Source organism: Nansenia antarctica (assembly GCF_963989245.1).
Source record: "Nansenia antarctica genome assembly, chromosome: 9".
NCBI classification, from domain to species: Eukaryota; Metazoa; Chordata; class Actinopteri; order Argentiniformes; family Microstomatidae; genus Nansenia; species Nansenia antarctica.
In genome coordinates, this window is record NC_137679.1 from 83,544 (window position 1) to 99,932 (window position 16,389).

At 43.6% G+C, this 16,389-nt stretch overlaps 1 protein-coding gene across 1 annotated transcript in view; it reads left to right on the top strand.

Moving 5' to 3' along the window:
• LOC308165026 (solute carrier family 23 member 1) overlaps nt 1–16,389 on the top strand; it is a gene marked incomplete at both ends in the record, with an annotated part of 88,126 nt that overhangs the window by 47,422 nt on the left and 24,315 nt on the right. Inside the window, 3 exons of the mRNA XM_080539127.1 lie at nt 1,567–1,684; nt 6,646–6,802; nt 12,992–13,245. Coding sequence (XP_080395253.1) covers nt 1,567–1,684; nt 6,646–6,802; nt 12,992–13,245 — 529 coding nt within the window. The remainder of the gene's footprint in view (nt 1–1,566; nt 1,685–6,645; nt 6,803–12,991; nt 13,246–16,389) is intronic.

A 16,389-nucleotide genomic window follows, 5' to 3' on the forward strand; every position in this document is an offset into this window, starting at 1 on the left:
CAATTGACTTGAAAGGTGTTTCTGGAAGGTGAATCTTGCGGTCTGTTCCGTCACATCATTGAAGCAGGCAGAGGAGAAGTGTCCATGTCTTGACTCTTGGTCCAGGCTTTGCATTTGGAGTCACAACGACCAAAGAGTTGTCAACAAAAGTCAAGGAAGCTGTTAAGTTAGGCAAAAGAAAAACATAGCTAAAAATGTCTAACGTAAACAACAAGACGACAACACAACAATACTCAAGACACACAGTATCTACAGTACCAGCAGGGTGGCCTGCTGTCCAACCCCCCCGCACCAACCTACGGACCTTTGGGGACAGAGCCTTCAGCGTGGCTGCACCTACCCTCTGGAACTCCCTCCCCATAGTGATCCACAACGCCCCCACCCTGGACTCCTTCAAACTAGCCCTCAAAACCCACCTGTTCTCCAAGGCCTTTGGCTCCTAGTCAATGTTTCAGTTTTGTTTTGTTTGTTTTCTGTTTTGTTTGTCCGATCATTCCCTTGTAAAGCGTCCTTGGGCTTTTTGAAAGGCGCTATATAAATTAAAGTTATTATTATTATTATTACCAATGCGAGTTAATAAATATACTGTACAACTTAGTACAAGAACATGTAAAGTGCAAGGTGCGATGACCAGGAGTTATTGAGGAGGGCTGTGGCTTTGGGGAAGAAACTGTTCAAAATGGTGAGACCATTATTATCTACTGAAATAGCCACAGATACATTGTGAGAATCTCGAATTTAACTTTAGTAATTGTTTGATTTCAAAACCAAACGTTTGGAGTGGAGGCCACAGTAGGCCACTCTTCACACGTTCATTTACTGGACAGAACAAAAACATTGACCTGGACATAATTGCACTCAAGAGCGAGTACTTTGGTTAATGCTGCTGCCTATTGATTGTTAAGTGCTGCGTTTAACACTAGAACAGCCGTGCCTTTTCAAAATGTAAGGATGCTGGGTGGTAGAACGCTCATACCTAGGACAAGTCATGAAAGGGGGGTCCTGGGGCGTTTAGGTGGCGTAGCGGGTTAAGCGCTGACCATGTAACCGCCGGGTCCCCGGTTCGATTCCGGCGGGGGACATCTCCTGCATGTCATCCCTTCTCTCTCTCACCCATCCTTCCTGTCTAAATCTTCACTGTAACTGTCAATAAAAAAATGACAAATATGAGTGGGACTGCCCCACTCAGAAAAAATTACTTTTAAAAAAACAATGAAAGGAGGGTCATGAAATTTGACCGAGTGCAAAGATATAACATTCTTCATGGCTGTTGTAGTGTTATGGATGCCAGTGGTGATTGACAGTTGTTCTCTCTCTCTCTCTCTCTCTCTGCATCTCTCCTCCTGTTCTCTCTCTCTCTCTGCATCTCTCCTCCTGTTCTCTCTCTCTCTCTGCATCTCTCCTCCTGTTCTCTCTCTCTCTCTCTCTCTCTGCAGGACGGTGGGTCTCATCTCCCTGTTCTCTCTCTCTCTCTGCAGGACCGTGGGTCTCATCCCCCTGTTCTCTCTCTCTCTCTCCAGGACGGTGGATCTCATCCTCCTCTTCTCTCTCTCTCTCTCTCTGCAGGACCGTGGGTCTGATCTTCCTGTTCTCTCAGTACCTGAGCAGAGTCAACGTGCCTCTGATCGCCTACAAGGACAAGAAGTGGAAAGTGTTCCAGTATCCTCTCTTCAAGCTGTTCTCAGTGAGTGCTGACTATTCTTTCTTTTCTTTCATATTTTACATTGTATTGGACAGATACAGTGAAGACAGACAGGACTGTAAGGAGAAGAAGGGAGAGAGAGAGGGCATGTCAGCAGGGCATGGGCCGGATTCTAACCCATGCCAACATGGGCATATGTGTGCACTGTAGACCGCGGTGCTAGACCACTGGACCACCCCAGGCCATGGTGCTAGACCACTGGACCACCCCAGGCCATGGTGCTAGACCACTGGACCACCCCAGGCCATGGTGCTAGACCACTGGACCACCCCAGGACATGGTACCAGACCACTGGACCACCCCAGGCCATGGTGCTAGACCACTGGACCACCGCAGGCCATGGTGCTAGACCACTGGACCACCCCAGGCCATGGTGCTAGACCACTGGACCACCCCAGGCCATGGTACTAGACCACTGGACCACCCCAGGACATGGTACCAGACCACTGGACCACCCCAGGCCATGGTGCTAGACCACTGGACCACCGCAGGCCATGGTGCTAGACCACTGGACCACCCCAGGCCATGGTGCTAGACCACTGGACCACCCCAGGCCATGGTGCTAGACCACTGGACCACCCCAGGACATGGTACCAGACCACTGGACCACCCCAGGCCATGGTGCTAGACCACTGGACCACCGCAGGCCATGGTACCAGACCACTGGACCACCCCAGGCCATGGTGCTAGACCACTGGACCACCCCAGGCCACAAGTGCTGCCTGTTCTGAGTGTCACACTTCTGTGAGAGAAGCCTGTTTGTGTTATATAAGTGAGTGATTCATACAACGCACGAAACTGTTGCATAACTGTTACAAATGACACATAGTAGTAACTAGTTTCAGGCCGAATCTTTGTGTACTTTCTGGGGGGGGGGTTCCACTACCCCCCAGCACTGCGTCTCCTGAGACACCCGCTTTTCCCCTTTACTGTGTCCCCTATGACTTCTACTGCCCCCCCTTGTACTGTTTCTCTGTTCTCCAGTGTCTATATATAAAGCTAGATTACTCTTCCTGCTACGACTGGTGAATTGATGATTCACTTGCTTAGTCAAATGTATCGATTGTAAGTCGCTTTGGAATAAGGTGTCTGCTAAATGCCAAAAATGTAAATTGGGGGTTTGTATAAGCCCTTCATAGTAGGTGGCTGAATTAATAATAATAATAATAATAATAATAATAATAATAATAATACATTTTATTTGTAATGCACTTTACATAAGGAAATCTCAAAGTGCTACAAATTTAAAATTAAAATAAAAACAATAAAACAATAAACATGTGCACCTAGCCTATGCGATGTTTGGTAAGACCCAGCAAGTTACTTATACACATTTATGAATAGTTCCATCTGTTTTATGGTCATTAACAATACGTGAGTTATAAGGTTCTATCTCCGTTTAGGGTAGTTCAGAGATATTGAGCGTCAAAGTTTTTACATTCCATTATGTTTTGTGAGATGGAACCTTTGTATTTTATTAATTACTAACCCCCAAAAAATAAACACCACACAGGCATTAATAAACACCTAATGGATCAGATTATGTAAAAAAACTCAATTTTGACCAAAAATGGAGATAGAAGCTTATAATTCTAAATGGAGATAGAACCTTATCATTCTAAACGGAGATAGAACCTTATAATTCTAACGTCACAATGGAGATAGAACCTTATAATTCTAACGTCACAATGGAGATAGAACCTTATAATTCTAACGTCACAATGGAGATAGAACCTTATAATTCTAACGTCACAATGGAGATAGAACCTTATAATTCTAACGTCACGATTACAGGAACCAGAATCTGATCCTCCACAGCTCACTGTTGACGTCTCCTCGGGTCTTCCTCTACGCCGCTCGGTTATTAACGAGGATCCTAGCAGCTTCTATTCCTCACCAGGAACACAACAACCTGACCTGTCAGCCAGGTGAACACAGGGGGGGGGTGTCAGGTCTCAGCTTGCACGGGCGAGGGAAGACAACAAAACTGTTTTGTGACAGCAGTTCTGTTTGTTGTTTCTTTTCCCCCCCAGCGGGCCCTGGGGCCCAGATAGACCCCTTCCCCTAAACCTCCGTGTTGCCAGGATAAGCTCATGTGTCCCCGGGTCCCGATGCCCTGAGGGAGATATCAGAAAGGTTCAGTAAGAGTTATTAGATGGGTGAAGGGTTAAGCCTGTCCCTCGGTAATGGATTAGTCATGTGCAAACTGCATTCTTGAGGAAAGAACACACCTTTTAACAGTGTCAAACATACATTCCATATTCTCCCAGAGCACCCGCCTAGGGGATTAATCACTTCGTCTGTGGAGAGGAGAATTCTGAGGCCGTTTAGAGAGACAGTGACTTCCGTTTTTTTTTTTTTCTCCAATGAACTGTTTTTTCCCCCTAATTAAGGAAGGTGTGTGCTTCTTCCTGTTGGGTGCTTGTTGCCAACGTTTAGAATGATTGCCATCTTGAAAATACTTCACAGGCATAATAATAATAATAATATAATTATAATACAAACTTTTATGTGTATAGCGCTTTTCCTGCAAACGTTGCAGCTCAAAGTGCTCCGTAATGCACGAGGCGTAATGCGTTGTTCCTCGCCGTAAGCGAGAATGAACCTTTATTAAATGTGTTATTGTCAGATTCATTCACTTATAAAGTCTTTCCATACGCCAATTCTTTGACTCGAAATAAATTGCTGCTAACTCAGGATCATTAGGAAACGGTTCCACATTATTATTAGGCGGCCACATGTCCTCATGACGAGCTGTGTGATGCATTAATACAAGATTACAACGCATAATACGGCAGGGATATACGCTGCCCTTCACACAGCTTTGCCAGGGTACAGTAGGTTCCTATGTCCTGTGCACCACAGTGGTGCAGCCTAACCCTAACCCTCTACAGGCCTGTTCTGCTGTGGGTTAGGGTTAGGGTTAGGGTTAGTGTTAGGGTTAGGTTTAGGGTTAGGGTTAGGGTTAGGGTTATGGTTAGTGGTGAGGCTCTCTACAGGGCCTGTTCTGCTCCTGTGAGTCCGACACCTCTGGGTCGTCATGGGAACGTCACCTCAAGTGCCCTCTCTTGGAACACTTGGAAAAACAAACAAACACATTCTTTCAGGAGCAATGATTAATAGGCGCTCTGCGAGCCAAAGGCAACTGAAATAAATACCAGAACAAAAGAGCTGTGGACAGATGGAGAGAAGAGATCAGTGGAAGCCTTCAGCCAATCAGATGAACACCTGTAAGAGCGCTGATTTATCGCTGGTTACGGTAAAATAGTTTGAATAAAAAAAGTGAATGTAATAAGCTCGCCTAAGTTGTTGTATTCAAGCGTAAAGTTGGCCCACTTAAAGCCCGTGGGAGGTTTGTTAACCTGCGCACATGCCGTGCTTTGCACGTGGGACATGACAGTACAATATACGAGAAGTTAGGGTTGAGGGTGTTTAGAAGCTAAAGGTCAGGCTGGGTTTTTCTTATTGAAATGAAGCCTGCCTCGATTTAGCAGCTAGGAAAACTCTTGTTCAGGCTACATTTTTTTTTTTCAAAAGCCGGTTGAGAGAGGACGCTGGCGTTGCTTGTTCGCTGCTTCTCCGCCCGAAATCTACTAGGTGTAGTAGCAGTTTACAGAGCAGATTGTCCTGCAAAGACACTTAGACTTGTAATGTAGTAATCTAAAAATGTATTACTTTCTTTTATTTATTTTTTTGTTTCTTTTTATTATTACTACTCGATCTTTTCAGTTTGTAAAGCGTCTTTGAGTGTCTAGAAAAGCGCTATATAAGTGTAATGTATTATTATTATTATTATTATTATTATTATTATGACATTCTTAAGTGTTCTGGGGACATCATAGCTCTTTACGTTTCATATCCAATTCACTACTAGCGTACTGCAGGCTATATTATTTCTGTCACGTCATGTTGGCTCTTAGGTCCAGGTCCAACACAACATAAAGTGTCTCTCAAATGTCTACATCAAAACAATCAGCCAATCTGTTCATCTGAAACCATGACATGTGACAGAGTGGTCATGTGGGAATGGCGTTTCAAGCCAACGACGACCCATTAGCCCTGTTGCAAAACATAGCAGTGCACAGTCCAGTGATGTACCCAGTAAGTGCTATTTTTAGCATACCACCAACTCTCTGTCTGTGCCACCCTATCACGGAGACTGCCAATGGCCCCGGGCCTGAGCTAGATTACTCTTCCTGCTACGACTGGTGGACTGATGACTCACCTGCTTAGTCAAATGTATCGATTGTAAGTCGCTTTGGAATAAAGCGTCTGCTGAACCCTAACGCTAAGAAACAACTACAGATGAAAATTAGCCTCCTGGCTAAATCTGGCATATTTACACTTGTTGTTAATTGATATGCATTGTCCCTTCTTAAATAAACTGACATTGAAATTGAAGGTTCTTCATCATATTATGATATCATTCCTTGATTGCTACTACTTTATCACTGCCATTTAGCACTAGGGTAGTTTAAGGGTATCTACGGAAGCAATTTACCATGAGAGGAAGGGGGTTGTGGACTCGTTTACCACTGGTACAGGGTTGTGGTTGTTTTGGGGAAAACCCTGTACAGTGGTAAATGAGTCCACAACCCCCGCCCTCGAATAGTACATTTCTTTTCTACAACAGCCACCACATAATATAAAACATAAATACACAGTTGTAACATTAAATTCATGTATTTACAATCATTAATCGTTTCAGAATACACATATATCCTTCCGCCGCAGAATATAGTCCCATAAACCAGATCAACCATTGCATTGTAGGTCAGCACAGGTGTTCTTAATCAGATTGATTGGGAGGCGCATTCATTGATACTGGAAATGCGGTCTGAACTGTGGGTTGTTGGGATATTTACCACTGTTGCTAGCCAATCAGAATCCAGTATCCAAACATGCTGTTGTAGAAACCCTCTGTTCTCTGGACCCGCCCCCAGGCGTTGTTTGGGATGTGTGGCGCCTGGCTGGTCTGCTTCCTGCTCACCTGCTTCAACGCCCTGCCGTCCAAACCTGACGAGTACGGCTACGCTGCCAGGACAGACATCAACCTGGGTGCCATCACTAGCGCCCCGTGGTTTCATATCCCATACCCAGGTAACATCACCTGGTTTCATATCCCATACCCAGGTAAGACCACCTGGTTTCATATCCCATACCCAGGTAAGACCACCTGGTTTCATATCCCATACCCAGGTAAGACCACCTGGTTTCATATCCCATACCCAGGTAACATCACCTGGTTTCATATCCCATACCCAGGTAAGACCACCTGGTTTCATATCCCATACCCAGGTAAGACCACCTGGTTTCATATCCCATACCCAGGTAAGACCACCTGGTTTCATATCCCATACCCAGGTAACATCACCTGGTTTCATATCCCATACCCAGGTAAGACCACCTGGTTTCATATCCCATACCCAGGTAAGGATAATATACTTGAAATTTAACGCAGGTGAATGAGCTTTGTATTTACGCCCTGTGATAGCGGCTGAATTATAGCGGCTGAATTAAGCCAAGTGTTATAAAATAGGCTTGATTGAGGTGTTGTGCAGCACCTTTGACGAGTTCACACGATGGTAGACAAACGAAAGAAGAAAAACTTTACTAAGGAGGAGATCGACTGTCTTTTATCAGAAATAGACGCGCGGTCGCAAACGCTCGCCCCCGAATTCCCCCGATCACATCATGCGGCTGAAGGAGGGCTGGGATATACCCGACTTTATCACACCTCAATTTAGAATGATTACACCATACAATAGCCTAATGGCATATAAAGGAAGACTGAAATACAATCATAAACATCAGTTCCTTTTAAATCTTGAATTAAACTAATTTTCTCGGCTGATAACAACATCGTTAATTTTATTACGAGCCACTTTCACTTCGCATGAATTACAGTAGGCATTAACGTGTTCGAGTGCGGCTCACATGCCTGTAATAACTCTGCATAACCAGTAGGTAATGTGCGTACGTCAAGTCAAGACCTGATCATTTCTACGGTCAAATTGACTCACGTTGAAAATTGTATAAATCACTACTTTGACGTGGTTTTCTACGTACGACACGGGTAAGATCAAATTTGATCCAAAGTACTTTCTATAAATGAGGCCCCAGGTCATAAAGTACACAGTGATGTGTACAGGATAATGAGTTGGATATGAAACGTAGAGAGCTGTGATATACAGAGTCTAGACAGCAGAGTCTCTCTCCAGCCCGCTCACTCCGCTGCTCCACCTCGGCTGGCCGACTGGCCTCACCACCTCTGCACAGCAGTCGTGCTGCCCGATCACGTCTCTTCACAACTCTGGCTCCCCGCTGGTGGAATGAGCTCCCCACGGCTGTCAGAACGGCAGAGTCACTACCCATCTTCCGTCGTAGACTGAAGACCTCCATCTCTTCAGGTTAACTGCTCCTCCTGAGACATCTTCTGACCCTCACCACTACGTCTCCTAAAGACACCCGCTTTCCCCTCTACTGTGTCCCTAAGAACTTCTATTGCCCCCCTTACTGTTTCTCTGTTCCTCCAGTATTCCCCCCCCCCCAAAAAAAAAAAAAAAAGTTTTAGAAGAAGGTGGTAGAAGAAGGTTTCTCCTTCTATCAGTGGCCCCGGGCCCGAGCTAGATTACTCTTCCTGCCACGAATGGTGGACTGATGATTCACATGCTTAGAATTCAAATGTATTGATTGTAAGTCGCTTTGGAATAAGGCGTCTGCTAAATGCCAAAAATGTAAAAATGTAGAGTGTGGAGGAGGCAGCATGCATGTGTATAATGTCCCCGTAGTCTAGAAGACTTAAGAACGTAGCCTGAACAAGTGTTTTCCTAGCTGCTAAGTTGAGGCTTTGTTTCGATAGTAAAAACCCAGCCTGACCTTAGTTTCTTTAAAAGGTTCATGATGTGCACTATGAAAGAGAGCCTGTCATCCACCCAGATACCCAGGTGCTTATAGGATGACACTCAATTTCAACTGACACTCCTCCTCCTCACACAAGGTGTGAATGTTAACAGAATCTAAAATGTAGGGGCGAGCTCTGGTAAAGATCATAAATGTGGTTTTCTTAGCGTTGAGAAGCACCTTTAGACCGGACAGTGAAGCCTGCAGATGTTTAAAGGCAGTCTGGAGCTCATCAACAGCCTGGCTCAGAGAAGAGGCCACTAGTAAACGTTTGTGTCGTCTGCATAAAGATGCACTTGAGCTGTAGGTAATACTGGAGGTCCTTCCCAATGTTATATAGAAAGACAGGGGCTATAATGATCTAATAATAACAATAATAATAATAATAATAATAATAATAACAATAATAATAATAATAATAACAATAATAATAATAATGATAATAATAATAATAATAATAATAATAATAATAATAATAATAATAATAATAATAACAATAATAACAATAATAATAACAATAATGATAATAATGATAATAATGGTAATAATAATAGTAATAATGATAATAATAATAGTAAGTAAGCAAGTAAGTAAAGCTTTATTTATATAGCACCTTTCATACAAGAAATGCAGCTCAAAGTGCTTAATCATTATAATAAGTATAATAATAACAATAATAATCATAATAATGAAAATAATGTGCTTAGAACAAGAAAGCATATGGGGGAATAAGAGTTTGGAAAGAAGAAGCATTTTGTTTTCTTTTAGCTCTGTACTCTGATAGTTTGGATTTGAAAGCAAACAATGACTATGTAATGATATGTAATGATATGTAATGATATGCATCAAAGTAGAGATTCTCAGCTTTAAATATAGATATTTATTATAATTTACATTGACATGTTTGCATTTAGCAGACATCTTTACCCAAAGCAACTTACAACAACTACAAATACAGTATGTCTATAATAAGGAAGTGAATCATCTAGACAGTCAGTCACCACAAGAAAACTCATCTCTGCTGGGCCAGGGGCCATTGGCAGTCACAGTGCTAGAAGAAGGAAGAATAATTACTATTTAGTTATTTTGGGGGGGGTTAATATACCCTCATCACAGGCGCCCCCCAGGGCTGCGTCCTCTCACCCTGGCTTTTCTCCCTCTACACCAACCACCTGATATCCCTCCACAGCTCAGTCACCATTCTGAAATATGCAGATGACACAACCATAATCGGACTCATAACAAATAATAATGAAGACCATTACCGCGAGCAGATAGCCCAAGCAGTCACTTGGTGCCTCAACAACAACCTCCAGCTCAACTCATCAAAGACACAAGAACTCATCGTAGACTTCAGGCACAGCCCCCCCCCCCCAAAAAAAAAAACATCAACATCCTTGGAGAACCCATAACCATAACGGACTCCTTCAAATTCCTTGCCACTCACATCAGTAACTCCCTCAAATGGAACACCAACACAGACTTCATCACCAAAAAAGCCCACCAACGACTATTCTTTCTCAGACAGCTCAACAAATTCAAAGTAAAACAAAAACTCCTCCTTCAGTTCTACACCGCCATCATTGAGAGCATACTCACCTCATCTATCACAGTTTGGTACGGCAGCTCGGACAGTAAATCAAAAAGGAAACTACAGCAAATAGTAAGGAAATCATCCAAGATCATCGGCACCCCTCTCCCATCAGTTGAATCACTGTATCTCAAACGCACCACAAATAGAGCACATAAAATTATCTCTGACCCCTCCCACCCTGCTCACCACCTGTTTCAACTGTTGCCCTCTGGACAGCGCTAGCGATCCCTGGCCACCAAAACATCCCGTTTCAAAAACAGTTTTTTCTGCTATAAGGACTCTCAACACCTGACTCACTGCACTAACCCTGTACTACCCACGTACTGCACTTTTTGTTGTAAATATGTTCTTGTCTTGTGGTTATGTGTGTACATGTCCATGTGATAGTTATGTGCAATGTGTGTAATGTGTGTATGTTTTTTTGACACTGCTGTATTGAGCTTTCCACCTGTACCGAAAACAAATTCCACCGACCTAGGTCGTCTGGTCATTAAACGATTCATTCAATCATACAGTGGAGTTCAAACATTTGGGCCTAGTCAAAATGCCGTTTACAATGAATATCTAAGTGAAAAGAAGCAAACCTAACCTCTAAATGGTACAAAGTTAAACATGACACATTTCTTCACATTTTAAAGCAAGATTTTTTTTTTTTTTTTACTTTTTACAGTTTCAAAATAATAAAACAAGGAAAAAGGCCTTGTGCAAAAGTTTGGGAACCCTGTCAGCTAGTACTTTGTAACTCCTTCTCGGGCAACTATAACAGCTTGCAAACGCTTCCTGTAGCCAGCTAAGAGTCTTTCAGTTCTTGTTTTGGGGAATTTTCCCCCATTCTTCCTGGCAGAACACCTCTAGCTTAGAAATATTCTTTGGCCTTCTTGCACGGCATGTTTGAGATCTCTCCACAGATTTTCAACATTATTCAAGTCTGGGGACTGTGATGGCCGGTCCAAAACCTTCATCCGTCTTTCCTGGAGGTACTTCATGGTTGATTTTGAGGTATACTTCGGGTCTTTGTCTTGCTGGAATTCAATTTCAGGACTGACCTTCGAACATCAGCCTCTAGAATGTCTTGATATTTGGTGGAATCCATTCTTACTTCCACCCGCACAATATTGCCTGTGCCCCCAGCTGCTACACAACCCCAAAGCAAAATGGATCCACCTCCATGCTTAACAGTTGGCAAGGTGTTCTTCTCTACAAATGCTTCACCCTTTTTCCTCCAAACATTCCTTCTTTGGTTGTGGACAAAAAGTTAAATGTTCCAATAGGCCTCAGGTTTCTCAAGGTTATACAGAACCAGTCAAACGTTTGGACGCACTTTCCCATTCAATTGGTACTGTATATATATACAAATAATTTTCTCGTACTTCAGCAGACAACAGATTTCTGTACACTTCAGATGACAGATCGGTGGTTTGAGCCTCGGCTGGCCACATGTCAAAGTGTCCTTGGGCAAGACACTGAACCCCAAATTGCTCCCAGTGAGCGGGCCGGCGCCTTGCATGGCAGCTTGCCTCCATTGGTGTGTGAATGTGTGTGTGAATGGGTGAATGAGAGGCCGTTGTAAAGAGCTTTGGATAAAGGCATAGCTATATAAGTGCAGTCCATATGAGGGGGTATGCTGGGGTATTTCTGGCAGTTGGTTTACACCTGGCGGTGCCTCTGTGGTCCCGCTAGTGAAGTCTCCTGACACATTCACGTCTACCTTCTGAAGATCTGCGGGACAGTTCATTCATTATGGTGAACATTCTTCTGTCATCCACCTCATACGTTTACTTGATCTTAATTGTAAGGCGCTTTGGATGAAAGCGTCTGCTAATGATGGATGATGTTCGAAACTACTGTTGTTGTTGGCAAGCCTAACCTAAGGTTTTGCATATGGTTATGATAGTTCCTTTATGATTTCTCAACCCAACAACGGCTTCCTCGACTTGCAGTGACAACACTTTGGTCTTCATGTTGACAGAAACCAATAACAGACTTCAAAGGGAGATGTAAAGGATAGAATTAATGCTCTATACATGTCTATGACAGTTCTGTTATGCCTGAACAACCTATGTGATGAAACAGACTTGACTAACCAGAAACACCTGTCAAGTAATGTCCCAATACGACACTACTGGTTCTTGTGAAAAATATACATTGAATTAAAGCTGAGGATTTCTAGGAATAGTACGTGACTGACTTCAGAGCTAAACGAAGACAACATGTTTACTCTTTCCAACACTTGTGGATGACACTGTAAATGCAGGACTTCATTAAACAAATGAGTGGTCGTATTTCAAATGAAAAACACATTAAAAAAAACATAACCTAACCATAACAATAATAGTAAGAAAATTCGTTATTTAGTCAGATATTGCGTATATAGTGTTGCTAAAATGTTATATCGAGGAATGCACATTTTTGCTTTGAAAGTGTGTGTGTGTGTGTGTGTCATGTTCACAAGCTGGTGGTTAGGTTCAGATGGCCCACATCTCCCAGAGAAAGGCTAAACAGTTTGTGTCCTTAATGCACTTGGTATTTATGTGGACATAAATAAAGCATTTAAAGTGTGTGTGTGTGTGTGTGTGTGTGTGTGTGTCTGTGTGTCTGTGTGTCTGTGTCTGTCTGTCTGTCTGTGTGTCTGTCTGTCTGTCATGTGTGTGTCTGTCTGTCTGTCTGTCTGTCTGTCATGTGTGTGTCTGTCTGTCTGTCTGTCTGTCTGTCTGTCTGTCATGTGTGTGTCTGTCTGTCTGTCTGTCTGTCTGTCTCTCCGCCAGCGTGTGTAACACCTGTATTACCCACAGGCCAGTGGGGCGTGCCCACGGTCAGCGTGTCGTCCGTGCTGGGCATGATGGCGGGCGTCCTGGCCGGCACCATGGAGTCCATCGGGGACTACTACGCCTGCGCCCGCCTCTCCGGGGCGCCGCCCCCGCCCACCCACGCCATCAACCGGGGCATCGCCGTGGAGGGGGTGGGCTGCGTGCTGGCGGCGCTGTGGGGGAGCGGGAACGGCACCACCTCCTACAGCCAGAACATCGCTGCTCTGGGCATCACCAAGGTACCCACCCCCCCTCTATACCTTTAACCTTTATTTAACCTTTATTTAACCTTTATTTAACCACCCTCTATACCGTTGTATTTTGTTGTTATTTATTCTGAGTGGGGCAGTCCCACTCATATTTTTCTTATTGACAGTGACAATAGAAATTTAGACAGGAAAGATGGATGAGAGAGAGAGAGAGAAGGGATGACATGCAGGATATGTCCATGGACGGAATCGAACTGGGAACCCTGCGGTTACATGGTCAACGCTTCACGAGCTACGCCACCTAAGTGCCCCATACATCCAGCGAGAAAGACAGACACACATTGATACCCACATCACAAGCTCACAACAAACTACTAATAGAAGACACACAAGAGAAACAAAACAAAAACAAAACGGAGAGAGACATAAAATCTACACAACATTAGAGTCCATTATGTAAATAAAGTTATGTGTAATAAAGTGGAATGAAACAGGAAAAAAAAATTTATTTACTTTATTTACATATGGACTTTAATGTTTAGATTTTTGTGTCTGGGTTGTTTGAGTTAATACCAAAGAAGTCTGGTGCAAATGTCACTTGAATAGGCTCATTGGAATATGACATTTACTGGACAACATGTTGATGTGTTCAATACTTATTTCCCCCACTGTATGTTACGGTACATGTGGGAATATGTCGCGTTTATGTCTGCATTTCTGGGGACATGGAAGCATAAAACGTCGATTGGCATGTCTACCCCTAACCCTAACACTCTAGCACCTAACCCTACCCCTAACCCTAACACCCTAGCACCTAACCCTACCCCTAACCCTAACCCCAACCCTACCCCTAACCCTAACCCTACCCCTACCCCTACCCCTAACCCTAACCCTAACCCCTAACCCTAACACTAAGGCCCAATCCCGATTCTCTTTTTTACCACTTCGGCTCGTTTTGGAGTCACTCGTTTTGGAGCCAGAGTCGTAGTGGTTCCCCGTGGGAAATGGGACAACCCTTCATGACGTCATCCGTAGTGTAATGAATGGGTTAATTCATAGTCAGGACAGCGCATGCGCCTTAGAGAGAGTTCGTGATATACCAGTAGGTGACTGACAGGTGGTTATACCTTTGTTGAACCCAGACTCAAGTGTCTTATTATTCTATGTCCAAGTGACATTACACGTAGTATCGTAGAAAAGCATTGACGCTCGCGATTCATTCACAACTTGAATGAACTTGAACGCTATCAATCGATCAAACGTCATCAAATAAAAAATAATAATGCTTCATTATCATGGGGGAGAGAAGTTCTACCCGGGATTTGTGTCGTATCGACACCATTCAAATGGTTTCAGATTCCCTGTCCTCTCCCCTATCCGGACACGTTTGAATTGTTATCCTAACCCACGGTAAACCACAGCTATTAAACCGCAAAGGGTGCCTCCGGGCACCGTGTTTGTCCGTGAATAACACCGGCTATGAAGGTGGTACAAACACAATATTACTTTGCTAACTTCACCATCGGTATACGGTCATTTTGAGCCATCAACCAACCCGCTGGCACCCCGAGAAGTTATGTTTCGAACCCCGAGAGCATGCATAAATGTCTATCCGGAAAGAGTACACTCTCCTCGGCCGCGGCACGCGCCTCTCCTCGGTAACGCGGAGGAACGAAAAGCTTACAGCAGGCGGTCTCCCATCCAGGTACTAACACGGCCCAACCCTGCTTGATTTAGGACAACAGTGCAACAACTTTGAGGCTGAACTTTAGTTACATTTACGGCGTCATATGCCATCAAAGGGAAACATGGAAAAATGCATGACTTACATATGTAATTTTATGACGTTACGAAATCCGATGTGACAGGAATGCTGGAGAAACAGCCGCTGTCCACTGCATTAATTAACTACATATATCATAGTACATAATAACAACTGCTCGGATTAGATTGCCGGTTGTTTTGGTATAATAACAACTATAGCGTCATATACCACCAAGGGGGGGGGGAGAACACGGTGACTGTCAGCCTGTGACAAACGCGCTCCGGTGTCCTGCCCGCTGTCCCAAGCGCGCTGGACTGTGGAACTTTCTATGTTAAGCACCTCGGCATAACAGCGATTTTGTTGTTATGCTTGTTGTAAAGAAAAGGTCTATAATGCATTGAAATAACATTAAATTATTTAACCCATCAACAATATTACATAATAACAACTGCTCGGATAGGATTGCGGGTTGTTTTGGTTTAATTCGTGCCATAGCTGTAAATAAAACATGGAAATATGTCATGCGCGTCTATCATGCACACATCAGCCTAACGTTAGATAGATAACTTCACATTAAATATGTCTATCATCATCCGCTGTCAAACGCCAAAGGTAATCTTTTATTTCTAAACAGGAATGCACATCTCGATGTGAATCGCGCTCCTTATATTATTATATAATATATTATATTATGGGATGGCTGTGCTTGACGCTTCAATGGGGCTCTCCTGCATAGGCACAATAGCGGCATAATAGCGATCTTTTTTTGTTATGCTTGTTGTAAAGAAAAGGTCTATGATGCATTGAAATGACATTAAACTAAGATAATACGATGGTTATCATATTTTTTCAAGTCTTTAATTACAAGTAATTCCAGAAAAAGTAAATGACATTTCAGGCTCGCTTCCGTATTACGAGAGCGAAAATAACATTTCTGTAGATGTTTCGCAATGCATGCCGGAAGGGAGTCTCATGGCTCCGAATCGAACGAGGGTCAAGATTTTCTCCGTTTGGAGCCAACCCTAACCCTAATCGTAACCCTAACCCTAAATGAGTAATGAATTGGGACGCCACTACGGCTACACGTGAACGCGCAAAAAGGAGATTAGGGCTGAAAACGGAGCCAGAGTGGTGAATTGGGATTCACCCTAACCCTACCCCTACCCCTAACCCTAACCCTACCCCTACCCCTAACCCTAACCCTACCCCTAGCACCTAACCCTAATCCTAGTTTTCCCACATGTACCGTATTCCCACATGTACCCTAACATACATATACAGTATATGCCTTATTCACAAAGGGAAAATATGTCTTGTGCTTTTGTATCATATGCAGTGCTGTCTATGTCTCTCTCACCCTTAACCTTCTCTGATACTGTTTATGACACCACAGAGCACTCTCTCTCTCT